At 46.0% G+C, this 22,367-nt stretch overlaps 1 protein-coding gene across 2 annotated transcripts in view; it reads right to left on the bottom strand.

The window, feature by feature from the left end:
* Positions 1 to 5,597: 5,597 nt before the first annotated feature.
* AFF1 (ALF transcription elongation factor 1) overlaps positions 5,598 to 22,367 on the bottom strand; it is a 67,187-nt gene continuing 50,417 nt past the window's right edge. For both annotated transcript variants that reach the window (XM_063156707.1, XM_063156708.1), the window contains exons 10-21: positions 21,999 to 22,155; positions 19,825 to 20,694; positions 18,112 to 18,209; positions 16,035 to 16,275; positions 15,145 to 15,236; positions 14,493 to 14,556; positions 13,556 to 13,692; positions 13,250 to 13,321; positions 12,534 to 12,627; positions 12,388 to 12,431; positions 11,368 to 11,612; positions 5,598 to 8,746 (exon numbers count right to left, since the gene is read on the bottom strand). In XM_063156707.1, coding sequence (XP_063012777.1) covers positions 8,625 to 8,746; positions 11,368 to 11,612; positions 12,388 to 12,431; positions 12,534 to 12,627; positions 13,250 to 13,321; positions 13,556 to 13,692; positions 14,493 to 14,556; positions 15,145 to 15,236; positions 16,035 to 16,275; positions 18,112 to 18,209; positions 19,825 to 20,694; positions 21,999 to 22,155 — 2,236 coding nt within the window. In that variant the 3' untranslated portion in view covers positions 5,598 to 8,624. The remainder of the gene's footprint in view (positions 8,747 to 11,367; positions 11,613 to 12,387; positions 12,432 to 12,533; positions 12,628 to 13,249; positions 13,322 to 13,555; positions 13,693 to 14,492; positions 14,557 to 15,144; positions 15,237 to 16,034; positions 16,276 to 18,111; positions 18,210 to 19,824; positions 20,695 to 21,998; positions 22,156 to 22,367) is intronic.

The raw sequence follows: 22,367 nt of genomic DNA, 5'->3' as shown, positions 1-22,367 counted from the left end.
TTGCTAAATGCTGCTGAGCCAGCCAAGAGAGAACGAGTGTGTGCCAGAAAAGCAACAAATGAAAGCCTGCCCTGTGCACTGCTGCAGGAACCACTGGGAACATCTCAACTCTGGGTGTTCCTAATGGGGTGCCAGAAATCTTTCTTCTTGCCTGGTGGTCGGGGAAGATGCAGAGCACTGCCTCGTTGGTCTGTAGAACTGAATGAAAATGCAATTTTTCTCCTTTAGATAAACTGGAGAACATGTTTTGCAGAGGCAAGAAGAGGAGGAAGAAAATCAGCATGGGAGTAGACAGAATCTTGATTTATGTAACTCCTTTTTGAAGAACAGGAACCCCTTAGGTTCAGTCAGGGCCTTGAAGTAATTTCTTATGCAAACCAACCTGAGCTCAAAGCCGATAGAAAATATTTCTTTTAAAAAGTCCTCTAGCTTTTTTAGCGGGATCGTGACATTTGCAGGAACAGGTGAGTTGATGTGAGAAGAAAACAGCTTGGTATCAATTGCTTTGGGCTTGTCTCTCCAAGTGCAATGTACTGAGAACCTGGAAAAAGCATCCTGGCATCTGCAGGGAGAACATTTCATTCCTCTCTAGAAATTTGTGATATTTTAGCAAAGCACAGTGCAGAACTGAGGAACGTCTATACTGTAGCCTGAGACCATTAGTGAGGATGACTAAAACCTTCCTCTCCCTGTTAAGCCAAGCAAAATCTAATCAGAAAGGCAGCTGAGCCTTTGCCCTACCACACTGCTTCTTATCTGTAAGAGCTGGCATTTGTTGGACCTGCACTGAGATGGTTTGTCTGCTTAACAAGATGGCAGATGACAATTTCTGTAGTTCCTAAGCTTTTAAAACAAATAATTATCACAGCATCAAGTCCCGTTGAAATGCTCAAGACTGCATCTCAAAAAAGAAAGAGGAAAGATTGGCCCTACACAGCAGAGCATTTGCAGAAATACCATAAATAAACCCCTGGAGGATGAAACAAAGCCAGCCTGCCTGGGAGAGACCTGCCATGCTCCCCTCCTGACCACGAGCTGCTGCTGATAATCCACCTGCACTGTACCTGGTGAGCCAAGTCCTGTTTGACACACTTGGGCACAGATTAATCCAGACATTCCCTAAGGCTGAGGAGGGGGACACCTGGCACTACAAGAAACTGTCCACACCTGCTTCTAACCCTAGGTGAGCCAACAATGCCTCCTAATCCATGGGGCTGGGGATGGTGTTTACTCAAATTCCAACCCCTAAGGTGCAGACTCAGGAAAACCAGACATGGGAACTCCAGCAGCTTCTCTTCCAAAGACTCTCCCCAGCTGTTTTTTTTACAGTTCTGTATTTACTCAAACTGTTGGACTTATCCTTTTGTTGGATTTATTTGATTCCTTCTTTCTGCCTTTCTTCACCAAGCCCCAGGCAAACAACTGCTCTAATGTAACATGGAAGCTGCTTGAAAAAGTTAAACCTTAGGTACCCTCCTTTATGAACTTCCCTTCCTTTCAATGCTGCTGGCACTAACACTGAAATTATTGTGGGCAGAACTTGATGTCTTTGCATACATTAAATTATTTGAAGAGATACCTCAATGTACAGTCACAGAAAACATTGGATTATTGAAACTAATAACAATAACAACAATAACAATAATAAATAATCAACAGCTTTGGCTTCACTTCTGAAATTTGGGGTTTTCCATGGCGGCTTTGCCATCTTCCCCTAGAGTCACTGGAGTCAGGAGTTAGCTCACTGAGGGTGAGCTCCCTGTCCCAGCAGCTCTCACCTCACACCCCTGTGCAGACAAGGCTCTCCTCAGCTCAGCCTCTCCAGCAGCTCCAGCCTTACCTGCAATTTCCCTGGAGAGAGGACTTCTTACTCACAGCTTGCAGAGGCAGTAGTAAGAAGGGATTGGAAGCTGTTCCTGTTGACCTACAAGGGATGGAAGGGAGAGGAGACATCAGTGCCTGCCCTTTCCCTGCCTTTCAGACAAGCAGAGAATTTCCTTGCACAGACAGGCTCTCTGACAAGAAAAATCACCAAACCCCTGTCCCCTGAGAAGGAGCCACTCAGGAAGCCCTCCCTCAGGTACCAGGCCCAGACCGTGCAGCTGCTCTGTCCAAAGGCTCCAGCTCAGGCATTGAATGAAAAAAGGTGACAAGAAATTCAATTCTGTGACTTGTGCACTTTGAGCAGTGATGGAAACTCAGGGAGGTTCTTTACCAGTCCAGACAGGAGAACTCCTGGAGCAGGGCCTCTGCAACAAGAATTTCACACATAAATTATTAGTTAATGGGATGAGAAAAGCAAATTGACATTGGAGTGCTGTAGCAGCCCAACTCATCTCTTTACATCTCCTTCAAAGTACAGCTGATTCCTGAAAGAACTCATGTAAGAAAAGGCTCCTGCCCATCAGATGGTGAATGAATGTGGTATGAAATCATCTCAGGCAAAGAGACACAATCTTAGAAAAAAAAATCAAAACAACACATCCCTGATAAGGTACAAACCATCAATTCCAAGAATTTCTAATTTGTGAACAAATCAATGAGATGATTTGTTCACCTCCATGATGAAAAATAATCTCCAGATGATTTTTTCCATGAGAGCCGATTCCTGCAGCTCTGTTGCTCTGCCCACCTGTCAACTGCACAATCTTCTTTCACATTGATTGCTATGCTGCAACTCTATGTCCTAAAATTTTCTGTGAGAAGAGGCAATCCCTTATTAGATTCCTATTTAGGTGAGTTCTCAATCACAACAGTAGCAGCACATTTTGCTGCCTGCCCTAATCCAAAACACAAGAGCTACTGCCCAGCCTCCTTCTACCTAACCCAGTTTCCCAAGCCTGAACTTCTATCACTGGAAATAAAACCAGAAGTTTAATTTCATTGCACATACTGTTAGTTTTATGATAGAATTTTCTCCTTCCTCAGCTTTAAATGTACATTTGTGTTTTAAAAGATGTAAGCTTTTATGTCCCATTTTCCCATGCTTACTGCTGGATTTATTGGGAGAATTAATTTGCCCTTGGAGCACTTTAAAAAAAAGATACTTTAAAAAAATTCCACATTTATTTCTTTACCAATATTCTTGCAAATAAGTTTGCCATTTCCAGTTGCCACCAGTCACTGCACTCTTGCGGTGCATGGTCTGTCCCACTCACACAGTGCCAAGGAATCACTGGAGAGGAGCAGGGATGCACAGGGATGTCTGAACTGTGCTGTGTCAGCCACCAAATTGCAGCGTGGGATTTTCTGTTTTCCAGGACAACTCTTGCCCTTACACAAAGTAACAGCAGGGGGAAGTAATGCCTCTGTCTAGTGATTCTTCTCCTCCACTGGCTACAGAAATTCAATGAACCCTTTGCCTCTTGTTTAATAATTATCACAGAAAACCCACTGGCTGTCAAGAGACAGGTTCAGGGTGCTAAAAAAAAATGCTGTGCCCATGATCTGCAGATTTCTCTTCCCCTTCTAACTCAGCCAGACTCTTTATTCTCATCTACTCCCTTCACTCAGCTTACTATTCCACTTGGCACTGAATAGAATCAAGGTAAAAGGCTCACTTCTCTCAGCTTTGTGGGACAAAAATCTTAGAAAAGATTTTGTGCACTGACTGCAAGGTTTACACCCCTAATGCCCCCCATGTTCTGACCTGCCTGCCATGTCCTGGGATGGAGCCCAGCTACCTTTTGCCCACAATCTCCCTGGTCCAAAAGATTCCAACTTCTCTCAAGGCACTACGTTGTCTAAGTAATTACTCCTTCAAAGTTGTTAAGCTGACAGGATTTTCTGATTCTTTCAAATGAAAATTTAAACAAAGACTTGACTTTACCACAGTTGTAATTTCCAAGTAAAAAGGCACAGCAGGCATCTGGAAAAACCTCACATGGAACAAGTGAAAAACAGATGCATTTTATTACTTGGAAACTGAAAAATAAAAAAAATCTGAACTATTTTTTTCCATTTACAAGTATTTCTTCATATGGAACTGGCCAGCAGTAAAATCAAGATTTCACTAAGCAATCTACAAGTTTTGCAGATGCCTCTAACAGTGTAAAACACAGTTCCTAATGCTGCAACATGAAGGGCTAGACCCAAAAAACCCCTCAGCAATACTGAGCAGGAGAGGAGGAAAACCCAGTAGGAACTCTGGGAACCCCACACCTTGACAAAAGACATCACAAAGCAGCAGTGAGTGCACACTGCAGCATGCACAAGTCTCAGGAACACAAAAGTTATGGAAACACACTCAGGAAAGGTTGATGATAGCCCAGGAACAGAGTTGGTTTTTTGTGACAGGGGTTGCTGAAACTGCAATTAATGTAAGGAAAGCACAGGCTGCCAAGGAGCTATTTTAGTGCTTGGAGAGCAGCACAGGGCTGAGAAAGTGCAATCGACTTTAACTCAGCTGTTTTGCCAAAAATGACATTTCTTTTTGAAAAGGATAAGCCAAGCCAAAGGCAGAACGCAAGCTCATCTATAATCAATAAAAAAATCTCAAAATAAATTAAACAGGATTGCAAAATTAGGTTTGGGCAATAAAGACTCGATGATTAAAGGAATGACAACAAAGTATTATTGGAAAAATATTTTTGGCTCTGTTAGCCCAGGGGGGCCAGGGCCCTGGGCAGAAAGCCAAGCTGGGCAGCCAACACTTGCCACAGCCCCACATCCTGCCTGGCTTCTGGATGCCCTCCCTGCTGGCATGTTCCACCCCATTTCCATCCCACCCCCAAAATTAACCCTCCCTGCACCGACCACAACCCAAGAGTGCATTTCTGTGCCCAGCACCTGGAACAGCAGCAGCATTTCCAGGGGCATTCCCAGGTGTCAGCATCCCCTACAACTCACACGGTGCACGAGAAAACCACATCCATGATCAGCAAACATCCCGGGGGCAATGCCTGCTGCAGAACAGACCTGAATCCCAAATTGTATCCCAATAGTGCACAGAGATGCCAAAACCATTCTTCCAAGGAACATCTTGGAAAACAAAAAGTGGGAAAAGCCTCCAATGAGAAGTACAAGGCCGTGGCAGAGATCCCCTTGCACAACCAATGAGAGCATTGCTACCACAGGGCATGAAATCCTGTGGGATTCCCTGAGGGAAATCCTCCTCATATCCCTTCAGAAACCAACCCACAAACTGAGCCCTGCAGCACCTTTGTGGCACGCACAGAGCAGGACCCTTCAGCCACCACTTGTGTGCCTTGTCTCCTGCTTTCCTAATGTACCTCCCTGAACTGTCCAAAACCAACCTGTGGGATGCTCCTGCCAGGGAGGGCTCAGAGCCAGGCCCTGCTGGCTGCAGCAGCTGGCCCAGCACAGCCTTCCCTGCATTGGATTTGGGAGGGCAGGAGGAACATGTCCCAAGTCATGATGCTCCTGCCACTCTGAGCATCTACATTTGCACCACTTTTGGTCATTCAGGAAAGGGCAAGGGGTGACAAACGGGGCAGCAAAGGGAACAAGAGACTTCTTGTACAGAAATTCATACCTAAACCTCATTCAGAGAGGAAACACTGAGTCCATTCAGAGAAAAGCTACATTAGAATTTCTCTGCAAGAAGCTGAGAACACAAGGACTCTTGAAACACCTCATAACAAACATTCATTTATTGTTTATTTCCCCCATATGAATCAACCATCTCAGAAATTCCATCACACACAGGGCAGAAAAAGGTTATATACAAGAGGGACATACATCCCCAAAATAAGATGCACAAATTTATCGTGGAAACCAAGAGGGAGGGGAGAGGACAAAACCAAAACCAAGGACATTGCAGTCAGACTTTGACTTTCAGTTACACAAGAGATCTCTCTCTCCATGTAAGTGGGGTTTTCAACTATTAAATAAATGGCATCTTAAAAATAGAATATTTGACAATTTCAACGCATGTATTATTATTTCTTTTAAATAAATATTGCATGGAAATGATGCTGCTTTGCCACCATAGCTGCCTCCGTTCTTTCTGGGATTAAACAATCACCCCTGGTTTTCCTTGGATTAATGGTTTGCTTCTGAATGGCAAATGCTATTTCCTCCACTGCTACGTTTTGATTTGTGTTTTTATTTAATTTTTGTTTGTTTTTTTTAAAGGCCTGAATAGGCCCAGGTGAAAATTATGAGCTTCCTTCCAAACCCTCTGCAGGCCTCTGACCTGGCTCAAGGTTGAAATATGATGGCTTTTCTTAAAATTTCCTATTATGTGAACAGTCTTTCCCTGTGTCCTGAAACAAAACCTAGCTTCCTGCTGTGGAGTGATGCTCCCACAGATTGCTTTTGAACTGAGGGCCCCCAAAGAGCCCCCACACGCCTGTGACACAAACTGCCTGTGATGCTCTTCCCCTCAAAGCCCAGGGGGTTGGTGCTGGAATGGGGGCAGCCCTCACACAGACACTCCTGCACAGCAGCAAGCAGCTCTGCTGGCAGCAGGGAGGGACGTGGATGCACACAGAAGGAAAGTACCAGGACACCCCCGCCCCTGCTGCCCCTTGTGCTTTCCCCTCACACTCTGCTACGGTTCCTGCAGGCCCCCACAGTGGTTTCCAAGTTTAATAAAGCTTTCATCTTTCCTCCTCCTCCTCAGCTGGTGATCCTAGAAATAGCTTTGTCTGAAGACAAAGTCCAAAGGTGGCATCGATCCACCAGCCTGGGATCAAGTTCCAAAGTGCACATCGGCCTCCAGGCTGGCTGCCCATCCCCACACTTCCTGAGAACACAACAGTTAATGCTGAGCCCTTCTCCCACCCTGCTCACTCTGAGCAGTTGCTGCTCCAGGGGGCAGGAGTGCAAGCAAAGCTTGATAGGTAAAATGGGGAGGGGGGACATGGATCTTCCTCCCACTTGTTAGGACAGCTCATCCCTGAAATGCTCTGAGGCTTTTAACAAACTGAACATGAAAGGCCAATCCCTTCAAGGTGCAGAAAGGCACAGCCATGATCCCGGTGGTCCTGCCCTGCCAGGGAAGGTGACAGGAGAGCTCCCCTGGGCTCGGGACCAGCACGCTCCCATCACCTCTCCCAGAAAAAAGAGCCCAGGCTTCCCCATGGCCGGGACCACTCCTACAGAACCCACTTTTGGAAATGCAAACCTTTTGCTGATATTTATTCACTGTCCATTTTCATGAGTCTCACACCCATGAGCAGGTATTTTACGAATGGGGTACTTCTGCACATCTGCAGAGCTGTTCCTCCCTAACTGTGAAATTATGTGGAAAAGGGAGCTGATTCTTTCTCACAAACACAATTATTTTGGGATACCATCCTTCTCTTCTCCAGTGCCAGGGGTCTGTGAGAGAGGGCGAGGGATGTGAGAGGGGACCAGCGGGCTAAGGCACACTATTGTGTATGAGGATGGCAGGATGCTGCTGTCACACCACAGGGAATCTTTGGGGAGAGAAGGGTGCCATCTCACTGAATACACAAATGCCATGGCTGCTGCCCTCACTGATACTGTGACAAGGAAAATAATGCTTGGAAACAGCTCATTATTCCCTTTCTTGTCCCCTTGACAGGTTTCTAAGTCACTGGGCCCATCCTATGGCATGGCTGATAGAACACAGGAGTTGCCTCCCACACAAAGACGACCCTACTTTGGAACAAATCCTGCTCTTAGATATTCACCAAGACACTCAATGGTTTCAGGCAAATATCCAAATGCAAAATTTATCTTATGTTCCACACTCAGCCACTTAATCCCTCCTTAAACAGAAGCAATTCCTTCCCATGGAAGCTCTCAGAACAATGTCCAAGCAATCACAGTGAACCAGTGCAGCTTTCCACCCCCACCCACTGAAATGACAAAAAATCAGCCCCACAAAGAATCCTCATGGTGACATCTCGCAGCAAAGAGGCAGAGCTATTCCAAACACACCACATCCTTTTGCCACCCCAGCTGTGTTTGGCTTGCAAGGCTCGAGCTGAGCCCTCAGTAACACAGCTGGAGTGCCTGGGGCATGGATGACAGCACAGCAAGGAGGACCAAAGCAGTGATGACTTGAAAAGAAAACTTGCAGCACTGAAGGCAGTGGCTTCCTCAGTTTTGTCAGTTGGCTGACAAAAGCAGGAGGGTGAGGCTGGAAAGCAGGCAGAGCAGATCCTGTTGCTGCTTTTCCTGTAACACAACGCTGTTGGGTGCTTGATGAGGCTGCTACTCGCTCTCTGAGGAACAGAGACACCAAAGATTGCAGCTGTGCTTGCAAAAGCAACTCCTCTGGCATGTTGTCTGGGCACACAACTGCTGCAGACTGTGGGATGTTGCATAATCACCTCTGGAGGCAGATTTCCTTCTTGTCAGCATCATGTGCAGTTATTGTCCTGCTGGTTATTTGTAAAAGAAATGTTTATAGACCATCAATACATCGGGCCATTCAGACAATTCATTGCACTTCATAGTTTTAAAGGAAGGTGCCATCCTCTGTCTCTTCTTTTTCAAGGTAGCAAAGTGCTACCCTAGAAAAACACAGTTCAAGGGTTTTCCAGTGTAGCCAGATAACTTCCAACTTTATTTAAAATATTTTCCCTTGCAGGTGCTTTGTATTGAACAATTAAAACAAAAATTAAACTGTTTCTGAGGCTTCAAAAGTGCAAAAAAACTTCAAGGTATTTAACCACCTGGAGAACCAGTTAAGGCATATTTGCTTCCAGTCTCAGCCACTGTAATCCCTGTCTGATGTAGTGTACCAGGTCTGTCAGGCTGCTGGTCAGTGCCAGGGCACTCGTTGCTCTGCTGAGTTCAGCAAAAAACTCTGGGAAGAAAGGGAGAGAAAAGAAAACATTTGGTTGGTTTCATACACCAGGCACACCTGACAGGTGAGGAGTGACAGCAGCAGCACAGCCAGCTGGCCAGTCCTGTTAAACAGTGCAGTGCAGAGAGCCCAGCAGTGTCACAGGGCTGACAGGGTGCCCAGCACAGCAGGCAGTGCAGGCAGCAGGAAAACATTTATACACACACTGAGACACCTCCTCATGTCCTCACTTTAAAGGACACAGAGACTCTGTGGTAGGGCAGCAAAAGTTTGGGTGTTTGCACCACAGTCCCTGCTTCAAATTTCTCCCAAATTCTAAACAGGACAAATCTGAGTGTCTTCCTGAGCAGCACCCAGAAGCACACACAGCTGTGCTCCCTTTCCTTCATCCATCCTCAAACCTTGGAGATATCAGGATTTCTCTATTTGTGCAGCTTGCCAGGCTATATACTGCTCTGGTTTGGATTGCTTGTAGCCGAGCATGTCAGGCAGCTCTCACATTCCTGCCATCCCATGCCAGCTCCAGGCATCCCACTCCTCCTCCTGCACAGGAGGTGGCTCTGGCAGCACAGCTGACCCTGCTGGGAGGGCTGGCAGGCTGCAAGCCCTGCTCTGGGCTGGCAATCATTGTGCAGGTGACCATGAGCTGTGGGACATTCCCACCCCTGTTCCTTTGCAGTCTCCTTTCCAAAACATTCCTGCATGACCTGCCTCCCACTAACACAGACCAAATCCCTCACTCTTCAGCTCAACCACGTTGCTAAACAGCTTTTCAGAAACTGGCCATTCTCAGCTCTCCTTTCTGACATCCAAAGATTGAAGCTAGAGGTGGAAAAATTCTACTTGGCTGTGCAATGAGCTCTTCAGAAGCAGAGTGCACAACACTTCCTTTCTAATACTTGCCAATGCAGAAGCAGGGAACGCATTCCCTCAGATTTTCCTGCTTTTGTTTACAGAATCCATGCCCTCCATGGGGAATAGAAGGAATTCAATGTCCCTGTCTGAGCAAACAGAAGATAACCTGATCTGTCAGCACAGCACCATGTGAAAGGAGAGGGACTTCACATCCATGCCTGCAGCCTCATCTTGTCCTTGCAGGGATCCACAGTACAGCCTCGTGATCCACAGTGCTGCTCTGAATTACAGTGAGGAGCTGGCACCTGGCAGGGCACCCTCCAGAGGGCACTTCAGCTCTGCACCAGTGACTTGGACAGCAGTTACAGCTCACTGCTTCCCAATAGCTCAGGACTCCCCTGCTTATAACATCTGGATAGCTAAAGGCTGCTGCTCTTTCTTCCTCTTCTTATGCCCTATGAATTGCATAAAAGAATCAAGGATGTGGCCTTTTTTGCTCATTCTGTGTTTTCACTCTCTGTACCTCTTTGTATATTACACTGATTATCAGAAAGTTCCAGGTCTGAAATGCTCCCAGCTGTCCTGAACAGTGACACCACCATCAAGCCTACATGAGTATTTACAGGTCTCTGCACAGATCCTTTCCCTACAGAGTATTTAGTCCCCAGTCCTCATCCCCCTACGCCAGGACCAGCCAACAGAGCACGTTTTGAATTAAGTCTTGACTGATGCAAGGCTGTGCTCAGGCTGCCCTCCCACACATTTTCCTCCATGACTCACTCCTCTGGCTTATTAGCACCATCCACTGCTCCTATGTGCCAGTCTTTTATCAGCCTTTTGAGGACAGAACCAAAAATGCCACACATGAATTGCTGCTGCAGGCACAGATTTGCTCAGAGGACAGCCAACAAACAGTTTTTATTCAAAGGTGACTTGGAAAGCCTTTTGATTTTCAGCAACTGCCTCATTAGTGTGAGGATTTTTACAGCCTTCCAACAATCCAGCCAGGCACATTGTACTTATTTTCTTTTGCAGGTTTGCCAACAGGTCATGGCAATGCATCTCTTCACCCACACTGGCTCACAAAACTTTGTGTTGTGTGGAAAATGACACTGCTGAGGCCACGTGGGATGACAAGGTCACAGGCTGGATGCACCCACCCTGTGGCTTTTGTGTATTCACCACTGCTTGAACCAAATGACAATACAACATTTTTAACAACAAAACTGTAAAATAAAAAAGTTGCAGCAATTCTAGGAATTGCTGCTGGCAAATACTGGGCATCTGCCCAGCAGGGAGTCAAATTCAAGTGCTGCTCAGCTTCTCTGTTAGGCAGAAAAGCCAGCTTCACCATTTTCAAGACAAAATGACCTGGAAATTTAACAAAAACTAAAACACAAGGCTACAGGCCAAAATGATACTTTTAAACCCACTCAGAAAAGCTCAGTGCCCCAAAGAGAAAGACAGAAAAAACCCAAACCCTTTACAGTTCTTGTGTTACCACCAAGCAAGTTGGCTGGTTTCCTGCACTCGACACCCTCATGCCTGAGCTCTTGGACATTTGAGGATGCCAAAAAAACCTTTTAATGGGAACACTCATCAATATATCACCATCAAGTATCTCTGCCAATATACTCTGGCAGAGATATTCAACATATTTCATGAACTTTAAGAATGGTGCTTGCTGCACTGAGTGTCAAGATTGAGGCAAATACACACATAACCATGACACATGAGACAGAAAAGACAGAAGGGCAAAAACTTACCTTTATTCTTCCTGGCCAGTGCATCAGCCTTTTCCCAAATTTCATATGCATGGAGGATATAGGAGGTGATGTTGACATAGGAAGAGGTGACACTGGAGATATGACAGGAGACAGTGACAGTAGAGCCAGCACTGTTGCCAATGCTGCTGTGGCCAACGCCGTTGCTATCATTTGATCCTGGCTGAGAACTCACAGATCCAGCAGGAGAGGGTATTGGAGAAAGAGGAGAAGGCAAGCCTGTGCTTCTGCAGCAGAAAAGAAACACCATCATAAACATTCAGCTTCAGAGCTAAACATCTTTCCACAAGGCTGCCTCATGCCAGGAGCTATCCAGTGTCACCCAAGCCTGCAGCATGGAGTGAACTGCTGAGAAGTGAGATGTGTCCAGCTACAGCACAAGCAATTGTACTTTGTGCAAGGCCAAGTTTTTGGAAGTGATTTAGAAGGACTTAACTCAACAAGAGAAAATGTGGGACCAGACACTGAAAAGGGCCACCCATCCATCTTCCAAAATCTACACCTGCTTGTGAAAGTCCTCACCAGATTACCCAAGTGTTTTCCCTAATGCCTTCCAAATCAGGCACACTGAAGCTCCCCTCCTGAGGAGGCTGGAGCTTTTGGCAGCTCCTTAGAGCAGCCAGGTCAGCCTACACACATTTATTTATAGACCCAGGGCAGATAAATGTGGTCAGCCGGCCGCCTTCCAGACACAGCCTGGCTCAGCACACCCCCACCACTTCAACCAACCTAATTTTAGCCTCTGGTATGACAGGGCTTCCACCACTGCTCTCAAGAGAACACTCACTTCTCAATGAACTATCCTGTGCAAGGTGGGCAAAAAAATGTAACTGGAATCAGCACCACTGTCAAAGTCCAAACAACCTTCTCTCCACCACAGATTTTGAAAGACAAAAAAATCTTTCATTTCCTCTCTGCCACATGAAATGACCACAGAACACAGAAAAGTCCCTACTCATTGTCATTGAAACAGACACACGACAACAAATTTTTAAATCTTACCTTGCAACACCTGGAGAAGGTGCTTGTATTACTCTGAAATTACTCTGCAGCAAGGAATAAAAGTCTAGTTAGTTTTGCATTGTTCAGCTGACATCAGTAACCACCACAGCCATCCAGCTGGCAGCTTAGTGATACCTGTGCCCTACCTTGAAGTGGTCATTCAGGAGTCTGGAATACCTCATTGCAGTGTCCTTTTTGTAACCAAACATTGCCATGTGCAGAATGGACTGGCAGCGCATGCTGTGGACAGAAACACACCCGAGTGTCAGTGCTTGTGCCCAGCCCTCATCAGCCTTGAGGGATGCAGGCAGGCACACTTCAGCTCTACTGCAAGGTCAGGAAGGCTCAAAATTTCTCCTCCTTCTGATCATGATAAAAAAAAGACTTTATGAAAAAAAAAATCTCAAGGGAAAGAACGAAACAAGGAAGGGCCTTCTCTGGTCTTTCATACAAACAGGTGCCCAGGCTCTCAAAGGTGCCAAAGGCTGAGTAAGTCCCCTTCCAGAAGTGGCTCATCCATGTTCAGCTACAGTTTCACTTACACAGCTCAAACACGGACAGCCAAATCACATTCTTTCACCTTAGGTGAAAGCCCTTATGTGCTCTCAAGTTACCAGGAGATCAAATTTTAAAGTCTGTGCCTTCTACATGTGGTCCCTTGTGATCTCCCAGCTTACTTTAGAGATGTTTAAATTCATTCTGGTTTTTATACTGCTTTTTTTTCCTGTTCCTTTATATTGTTGGGTTTTTTTCCTTGCATAACTCTAACTCCCATTTAACTCATTCCTTACCCCCTGGAAGCAAGGGACCTTTCCCTCAGTTCCAAAGCAGTGCACAAAGGAGCAGAAGCACAGTTACTCACCGTAACACAGCAAAGATTTTTCCATGTGAAGAGACTGAGGAGTCTGCAAATGGTTTCAAAGTCATGATGAATCTAGGGAAACAGAATAAACAGGACCTTGTCAGCCACCAGAGCACTCTGAAGCTCCACAGTTCATGAAAAAACTCTGCATGCCATTTTCTTTAAAGCAGTTGGAAAGAGAGGAAGCCTGCCCCAAGTCCTTAGTCCTGGCACAAGGAGCTTTGTAAGATCTTGAGCAGAGGGCTGTGTGTCAAAATGCCCTCCCCTCCAAACATGCCCAGCTGCCACCCTCTGAAAGCCACTTACTTGATGAGAACTATGGTGTCACTGAGTATGCTGTAAGCTGATTTTGGTTCCAGCACATCTGATTCCAAGGCAATCCCATATTCAATGAATAAAAGGGCAGCCTCCAAGTAGTGAAAGGCCTTTCCAGTCTTGTCAGTCTGTTGGGAAGAAAATTCTCACTTTTTTACTACGACCAAGCACACTTCTCTCAAGTATACTTGAACTCTCTTTTCTTCCTAGTTAGGCAGGATTTGAAGAAAGAAAAAGATTTCAGTCTGACCTCCGGGTGAAAATTAAAGGGTTCTCAGCAGAACCCTTAATGTGATCCCAGTCTTCAGCTTTGTGGGCTCCATTTGCTCAATGGTTTCCTTGAGTAATTTATTATCTTCACTTTTTCTTAGATACTGTTGTCTGGTCTTGGAGGCTTGCCTCACAGCGGGGTTTCCCACTGCAGCATTCTCTCACTTCATTTTCACAGGTAAACAGAAAGTAGCAAATGGACATTATCTGACTGAGATAATTATCTGCCATAATTAGCAAAGCAATATGTTCACTTGTGCACACTGTTAAACTGCACAGAGCAGAAAAAATCAGATCTGCCAAGGCCACTTCCAAGTCTCAGTCACCAGCAAATCAGTAACTGCCTGACTTTTCTGACTTTTTAAACTGTCTTAAAACTAACTGTTCCATCTGTTTTCCAAGGATGCCTTTAGAGCTCTTAGCAAAGCCCTTGACAATGCCAGATCTGAATCCCATTTTCTAGCTGTGTTTGCATCCCAGAGAAACATCTGACTATCTGGCAAATAAAGACAGCCTCCCAAGACATGACTGAACCCACTGCATGTGTGGAGTATGGAGTGAACCTCATGGTAGCCAGTGACCCTCATTCCCACCCACACAGGTACCAGGGCTCAGAGCAGGAGCTGGTCAGCATTCCCAGCACAAGGTCAAGACTTACCATTGCATCAGCTTTGTGCTTCAGCCTCTGGGCCTGTTCAATGTAGTATTCCTTTGAATGTTGCCTAAATTGGGGACAGAGAGGAAAACCAGATGAAAAAGGGTAGGATAATTATCAGTTTTACTTTCCTATCTAGATGATGCTATGGGGTGATTGATTTCTTAAAAAATATATGTTGGAATAATATTGAAAATTTACATTTAGAAATAAAAAAATACCAGAGGTAGGGCTTCCATGGGAACAAGTTAAATTCCTCATTTTCGGGGAAAGACAGTAGTTATATCATCTATCATTCCTCAACTACAGACCCATAAATAAATTTTAATTGAAACAAAGTAAATTTGGCAGCAACCACACACTTATCTGAGACCAAAACTTGTATTCAAGTTACTTGCTTACATGAGAGAAAGTCCCTAATTTCCAGAGCAGCTTCCCTCAAATCAAAACTGTTGTAAAACTTTGCTTTCTTGTAAACCTTTACTTTGTCATGGGTGGCATGAGAAGGTAGTACAGGGCAGATCTCACACACCTCTCGCCTCTCTTTCCTCCCAAAGAAGTGCTCAGGAAAAAGCAGAACCCAGAGTGGCCTCATGGCCAGCCTTGTCTCATGCCTTCAGGAAGTAAATAGGAGGGGTGTCAAACAAAAACTTACTTTTCAAACTTGAGCAGAGGTCTCCTTGGCTTAGAGGTACCATTTGGCATAGAAGGCACTGGGAAAGGCTTTGTGACATCACCTGCAGATCCCTGGAAAAGGACAGAGATAAAGCTGGTTAGAGAAACATGCCTAAACCAATTCCAAAGCCCAGCTTTCCCAAATTTCAAGTGAAAACGTTTATCTGTCCCAAGCATAGTCTGTTCTCCAGGCTCTCTTCCCCTTGCTTCTCACCTGACTGCTTGTCATGCCTAACACCATTCAAAGTTCTCCCAAGCTCAGAGAAATTCAGCAGCAGGTTTCCTTGCACAATGACTAAGACAGCAGCGAGGCTGCAAGCAGCACAGTTTTCATGTCCTCTAGCCAAGGCAGAATGATAAGGTCTATTCACACTTATTTCCACCTTAACCACACAACAATTTCTGGTTCCCCATTACTAACTACAGGGAAAAGGAAAAAGCAAACAGTTAGAGCTAGCTAATGCAGTGTCCACAGTCTGGCTTAGCACAAAAGTGACATCCCAGACCACACACCCGAGCCTCCAGTAAACTGCCACATAACCAAATTTTGTAACCCAGAAATGCAAATAATTAGCTGCAAGGATCATGAACCATTTTGTAAAAAAGCTATAAAAGCTTACACCTGGGTTGTAGTCAATGCCATAGGTTGCTTGTTTTCTTATTTTTAAGCAATCTCCTCTTTCTTTTTGTAAGCACACTTATTTTTACATCAATACGTGAGTATTGTATTAGCAGTTGCCTGCAGTCTGAAATGGTAATCAGCATAAACATGACTCCCATGCCTTTGGAGCTTACAGAGTATGTTTCTGAAGAGAATCACACAGCACCTATGTTGGAGGAAACATCCCACCAGTTATCCTGGATACCTACTTTGATGCCCTTGGACAGTTCCGTATGATTTCCCTCCACTTTCCTGCGCTTGGCAAACGAAGGATCCTTGTGGTTGCTCTTGTTCTTGGCAGGGTTAACCATGGCAGGCAGCTCATCAGTCTCATTTCTGGGTCTCTTTTGGGTCATCTTGGCTGACTTTGTGGCAGGTTGTGCAGCAGACATGGATGGCAGTGGCAGGAGCACATCTTTCTTCTGGATTTCACAAGAAGCTTTTGATGCTCTGGAAATGGGAAGCAAATTCATTAATATGGTGTACATACATTGTAGGGATTTTTTACAAACTTAGTTACATCACGTGCCAATTTTGTTAAACTGCTCTGGAAGTGGGAGATGACTTGTTAATACATAGAATTCAACAAAAGTGAAACAAAACTTTAGGGTCTTCATTGTGCTTTAGACAGCAAATGTTCACCCACCATCAACATACAAGCAAGCTGCTTTTCAAGTAGGAGTAAGTCTCAGAACTTGTCCTTGGAGCAAACACTTGTAACCAGAACATCAGGACATTGCAAAAAAAGCATGCCTCCAACACAGCTCCTTTTCACTCAGTGAGGGAGGTGATTACAGTGACTAAAACCCCTGGGACAAATCACCCAACAAGGCAAATGAACTGCAGCACTGCCTGCCTCTCCCCCTTTTGGCAGATGGTATTTTCTCTGGTCAGAGATACTCACCCTGACACTTGATCCTCTATGTGCTTTGATAGCATTAAGCTAAGTTCCTCCTTTAAGACTTGCTAGATCAACTAGACAACACTCACAAAGTTGAGAGAGACTTAAAATGCTATGCTTTTAAATGGCAGAGATTATCACATTTAGTAACATTAGATTTCTGATCATCTGAAGTTAGGATGAGCAGCCCTAAGTAGCACCAAATAGTTCTAAACTTTGTTTCACCACTGCTCATTTACATATTTTTATTCAGTTTCTCAAAGTTTCCAAGGAAACACTGAGCAGGGAACCCCAGCTTGTGGACTGAAACATCAGAAGAGGAGGAAATGAAGTTTAACCAGTGAGGAGACTGAGGTGTGATGGTGCACATCCTGCCTCATTCTGCTGTGTGTGGGACAATCCTCTCCCCTCTTCCACCACACACTTTTCCCATGGTTTGGTCCCCACTCACATCACACACTTGCTCCCAAGCTTCTCCACCTTGGCACAGATGATGCTCCACAGAGCACAGAACCATCACCTGACCCACCCAAGTGCACACTCTTCCCAAAAATGCATCCTATTGTTCCCAGTCCAAAAACCAGAACATGACTAAAACAGGTGCTCATTTTCACTGAGAAAAAGAGAGGAATAAGCCCCAGAATTAAAGCTCTTGCATGACTACCACAGTTCAAATATCCTTTCACCCAACTAAATGGCAGTCCCAATTCCTCAGTGCTTCCAGAGTGAGTCAGTGTTTTCTCTTCAGAAAAACAGTTTACTCCTATTGTCAGGACACAAGCCTCAATACCGCATACCAATCCAAGCCAACACCTCAAATTCAAGCCACAAGCAAGCAGGAATTGAATGCAGTAGCCCATGACTGAGGCATGAGTCTCTCCTCTTGGGAACACTGCCCAGTTGGAAACATGCTCTTGGAAGCAGTCACTGGAGCAAAGGGCTAGCCAGAATGCTGGCAGTGCTCTGCTATGCAAATTACAGAGGAAGCTCCAGCAGAGCTACCAGAAGCACTGGAAATGCTGCACTGGGAAAAAAGAGGAAATCCTGGTCACAAAGGCCACCTGAAATTGCAGACAGTCAGGACTCAAAAGGCACATTGGTTTTGTGTCCATTGGGTCACTTAGGAAAACAAGGCAAAGACAAAGAGGATGACTTCAGTGGAGAAGGGAAATGCTCACTGCCCTTCCCCACCCACACCTACAGAGCTGCTTTCTGGACTGTTTGCTCCCAGGATGTAAAGGCAATTCTGCTGTAGATCAGGTTTCAGAAGGAAAATTATGTTAGAAGCAAACTCATGAGTATAAGGATACAGTTCCTTGATCTTAGCTCTTTAGGAAAGACTTGGATTTATACATCCTTCTACCATTCCACCACTGTATACTCACTTCAATTTACTGGAGTCTTTGTTAGCTGAAGACTGCAATAATTTGGGGTTTTTTTCAGATTTCATTTTCTTCCTATCAGTCTCCTCCTTCTCTCCCCTCTAATAGGAAGGGAAAAAAAAGGAAACATAAAATCACTTAGGTTTTCAAAGTTCACATAAAATATAGACCAACACAGCTAAGTTTGATTGAGTCTGGTTAAAAAAAGAAGAAAACATACCTTACTGGAACCAACAAATTGCAGACCCACAGCACAGAAGATACAGATTGCAAGTTCATTGACAAGTAACCTAAAATGACATTTTATCTAATTTTGCTTGGATAGATTAATTGCTTTGCAGTGGCAGGGATGGAACTGCTAAACCTGTTGCTACTAACAATAATCAAAAGCAAAGCACTTTCATGTGTGATACTCCACACTGGTACTCCAGATGCGCAGAGGGTTTTTTATCACCAAGATGCTGACATAGGTGAAATTTTAAAGCAGCAGTAACCTAGGGACCCCAGAGCTGATGCAGCACTGCAGGTGGGGTGGCACCAGAGAGGAGTAGAGGGGACAATCCCCTTCCCCAGCCTCCTGACCACACATGTTTGGCTGCAGCCCAGGACACATTTGGCTTTCGGGGCTGCAAGCACACACTGCTGGGTCGTGTCCAGCCTCCCATCCAGCGGAACCTCCCACTCCTCCTTCGCCAGCAAGCTCCCAGTGAGTTCTTCTCCCAGCCTGCCCTCACGCCTGGGACACAGCCAGCTTTGTGCCACTCACAGGGGTGTGCTGTGACACAGAGTCTGTCTCTGGCAGGGTGCTCAGGACAAGGCTCCAGCACTGGGATCACATCCCTGCACTGTGTTCCAGGTTACCTGACCCAGCTGGCTGCTGTGAGACCTGAGCCCCCGAGGGCACTGATGCACTGACAGAGCTGACAGTGAGGCCCTCAGCGGGGTTCCCTGCAGTCAGGCACTGAGATTGCAAGAGAAGACATGTCTAACATCCAATAGCTCCTCTCCTCTGTCTCTTAGACAGACTGACTGCCTGTTTCCCTTTGTCCCATCGCTCTGCAAGAGCAGGAATTTCTGAGGTCTCTCAAGTTTCTTCACAATTTTCCTGCTCTTCTCAATTCTCCCTCACAACTACAGGAAATTCATAAAATTGCAAAACTAAATGAAACCCAAACCAAGGTTATTCACCCACCCATGCTGAGCCACCTGCTCTGTGAGGACCAAAAAGGGACTCAGGAACTGAAATACCCAGAGGGAATACCCATTGCCCACAAGTCTGCAGCCAACTCCTTGTGCAGCTGACCCAACTGGCTGGAGGTACATTCATAGTCGCCTCTGGGAGTCAGCTTTTCAAAAAACACTTGTGAGCAATGATCACCTCAGTTAAATAAAGGGCTCTCTTGTAATTCAAGGGAAAGCCACTGTTACAACTGGTTTTATTCTCTGAGAAAACCAAGATTTCAAGAAAACAGAGCAAAAATATATTCTAAAATACTAAAACAAGTTAGACAGCTTACAGGGCTTTTCATTTGCTCAGGAGGAGATTTGTGACCAACAAGAAACATCTGCAGACAGTTTTGATTCACATTCCCCTTGATAATAGCTTTACAGAAGGATAATGGCTCTACTCCCAACCTATGAAGAGGGAAGTCCACATAGGCTTTTCAAACATCACATCAGTCCTTGTATCAACCCAGCTCCCACTCCATCTCTCACCTTCTTCTTTGCAAGGGACTCCTCAGGAGTGTCCGTGGCTTTCCTCTTCAAGTCCTGCTTCCTCACATCAGGAAGGTCCTTGGTCTCTGCTTTCCTCTGGTGCCCATTTTTCCTGGAGGGCTGAGGGACTTTTTCCAGGTAACAGAGATCTATTTTCACCACGAGGTGCTCACGGCTTGGGGGATCCCTCACTGGTGAGAGCAACTTCTCCCCAAGAGACAAGGGCAACTTCTCCCTGTGCAAATCCTGAGGCCTGTGCCTGCTGGTCCTGAGGGGGGCTGTGCTCTGAGGAAGGGGACTGAGAGCATCCCGTGCCTGAGCATCTCCCATGAGCCTGGGCTCCAAGAAAGGTTTGGCTTTGGCCTGGTGGGAGCCCTTGTCCTTTTTTCTCTCAGAGGGCTCTTGAAGTCCCGGTTTTGGGTCTTTTCTGTCATTGGATTTTGTCTTCACTGTTTTTTTGACTTTTGGCTTGTCCCTGAAAGACTGGTCTGTGAGCTCCAAAGGGCCAGGCTCACTCTCCACCTTCAGGCCCCTCCTGGGCCCCTCGTGCCCCAGGGGCTTGCTGGGCCCTTTGATCCCCACGGTGTGCCTGGCCGAGGGCTCCTGGGCACGCACAGGAGCCTTCTGGCAGCTGCCTTTGGTCGGGAGAGGAGCCTCCTGAGGAGCCCTGGCTGCTGGGCTCTTGTGAGGAGGCTGCCTCAGCTCAGGGTGCTGCTGGCAGGAATTGCTGCTGCCCCGCTGCTGCCCCTTGCCCTCCTCAGGCCCATCCCCTCGGGCAGTGTCCCTGGGGCTCTCTGCTGGCACTGCTGCTGGGTTCACCTTGGTCAGCCAGTTGTCCAGCTGCCACTTATTAGAAGTTGGTGGCTCAGGCTGCAGACAAAAAGAGAAAGGGAGGATTCAAACCTGATGCCGTTACGGGCTGTTTCCATCCTAGCACAGCTTACCAGAGCCCTGGTTCTGTTGCCCAGAGGTCTCAAAGTGTTTGCTTTTGCACGTGAAGAACTCACTATAAACACACAGGCCATGTGCACTAACTTACTCTAGAGTACCATGGATGAACAGTTGGCTGAACGAAAAAAGAACAAAAAGGTCAATGGCAAGTAGGTAGGACTTCATTAGTATTTTCAGGACAAACCAGGCAGAATTTAGTAAAAGATGAGAAGTATAACATCTTCCTTCAAAGACACCATATTGCAGTGGGCACAGTCTGTAACTGAACTGCTGGAGGGAAAGAGTATTAGAGTGAGATGGAAAGATAGGCAGTCTCAAAGCTTGTTACTGGCTTCTCCCTGTTCATGCACTTCTAAGGTGAAAAGAAAGAGAGCTAGAGCTGAGGGAAGGAAAAATAAATTACAAGGGTCTTTGTAAGAGGGACCTCAAACTGCCAGTGGATTGTTTTGCATCAGCTGTGGTCTGCAGACACAGCCATGTACTTCCCAGTACCCTGAGAATGTTATGCAACCTGAAAGAACTGTTTGAAAGCATGGGACATGAGCACTTCTGCAGCAGATTTTTTTTAAAAATGCACGGTCTCACAATTATGAAAGTTTCAGGCACCAAGTTCTGTTTGTCTGCTTTTCCCAATAAAAGCCTCAGAAATGCCAGTGCAGCAGTATCCAAGCCAAATTCAACAGCAGCAAGGCTAAGCATATTCCAGCCCTTTCTGCGGGTCTGATCCCTTCAGCTGCAACCTGGGAGAAGCTGAATCTGTCACTCAGGCACAGGAGCTACAGGCAGGCAGCAGCTCCTCTTAAATTATCAGGAAACTGGTCTCTCCCTGACACTGCCCATAAAGGCAACCAGAAATCCAGCACAGGCAGAGGTGGGCCCCACACAGCCCAGCTGTGCTTTCCCTCTGTGCCTTCTCTTGTGTCCCCAGTGAAGGCACTGATTCCCCCAGGAGAGCTAGATAACTGTGCCAAAGGACATGGGGGATGCAATGCCCAACAAAGGTTGGGCATCTGAAAGTCTCATTGTGTTGGTAGTGAGGGTAACTAAGGTAGACAAACTCTAGAATGGAAGCACAGGGTAAGAAAAGTTGAGTGATGCAGGAAAGATGTCAAGGGGACAGCTGATCAATGAGAGTGCTGCAGGTCCCCTGCCCTAAGTGCATTTGACAGCAGAGTGGGGCAAGAAGGGCTGTGTGAGCCCCTCTGCCTCTCGTGTGCATTCACCTCGGGCGCCGGCGCTCGCGGGGGCTCGCTCGTGTCACTGTCACTCGAGGGGCTCTCTGTCTCCGAGTCTGAGGAGCTGTCTGAGTCACTGGTGCTCCCTGACTCCGAGCTGCTGGAATGTGCTGATTCCACACTCTTGGGCTGGGACTGTAAGGAACTGCAAGGCCACCATGAGATAAAATTAGAAAGCAGCATGGCTGAAGGTTACTTATTATATTGACAGTTTTATTCAAAAACAAAAACTCAAATCCCATTATTTTGGCACTGAGATGAGAGGGGAGAAGGCCAGAGAAATACATTAGCATACTCAAAAAAAATAAAGCACCCAAATACAAAATTGCTGGAAGTAATAAAACCTTTAACTCCAAC

This window comes from Melospiza melodia, chromosome 5 (assembly GCF_035770615.1).
Source record: "Melospiza melodia melodia isolate bMelMel2 chromosome 5, bMelMel2.pri, whole genome shotgun sequence".
Taxonomy (NCBI): domain Eukaryota; kingdom Metazoa; phylum Chordata; class Aves; order Passeriformes; family Passerellidae; genus Melospiza; species Melospiza melodia.
This window is presented reverse-complemented; position numbering and strand designations above follow the sequence as displayed.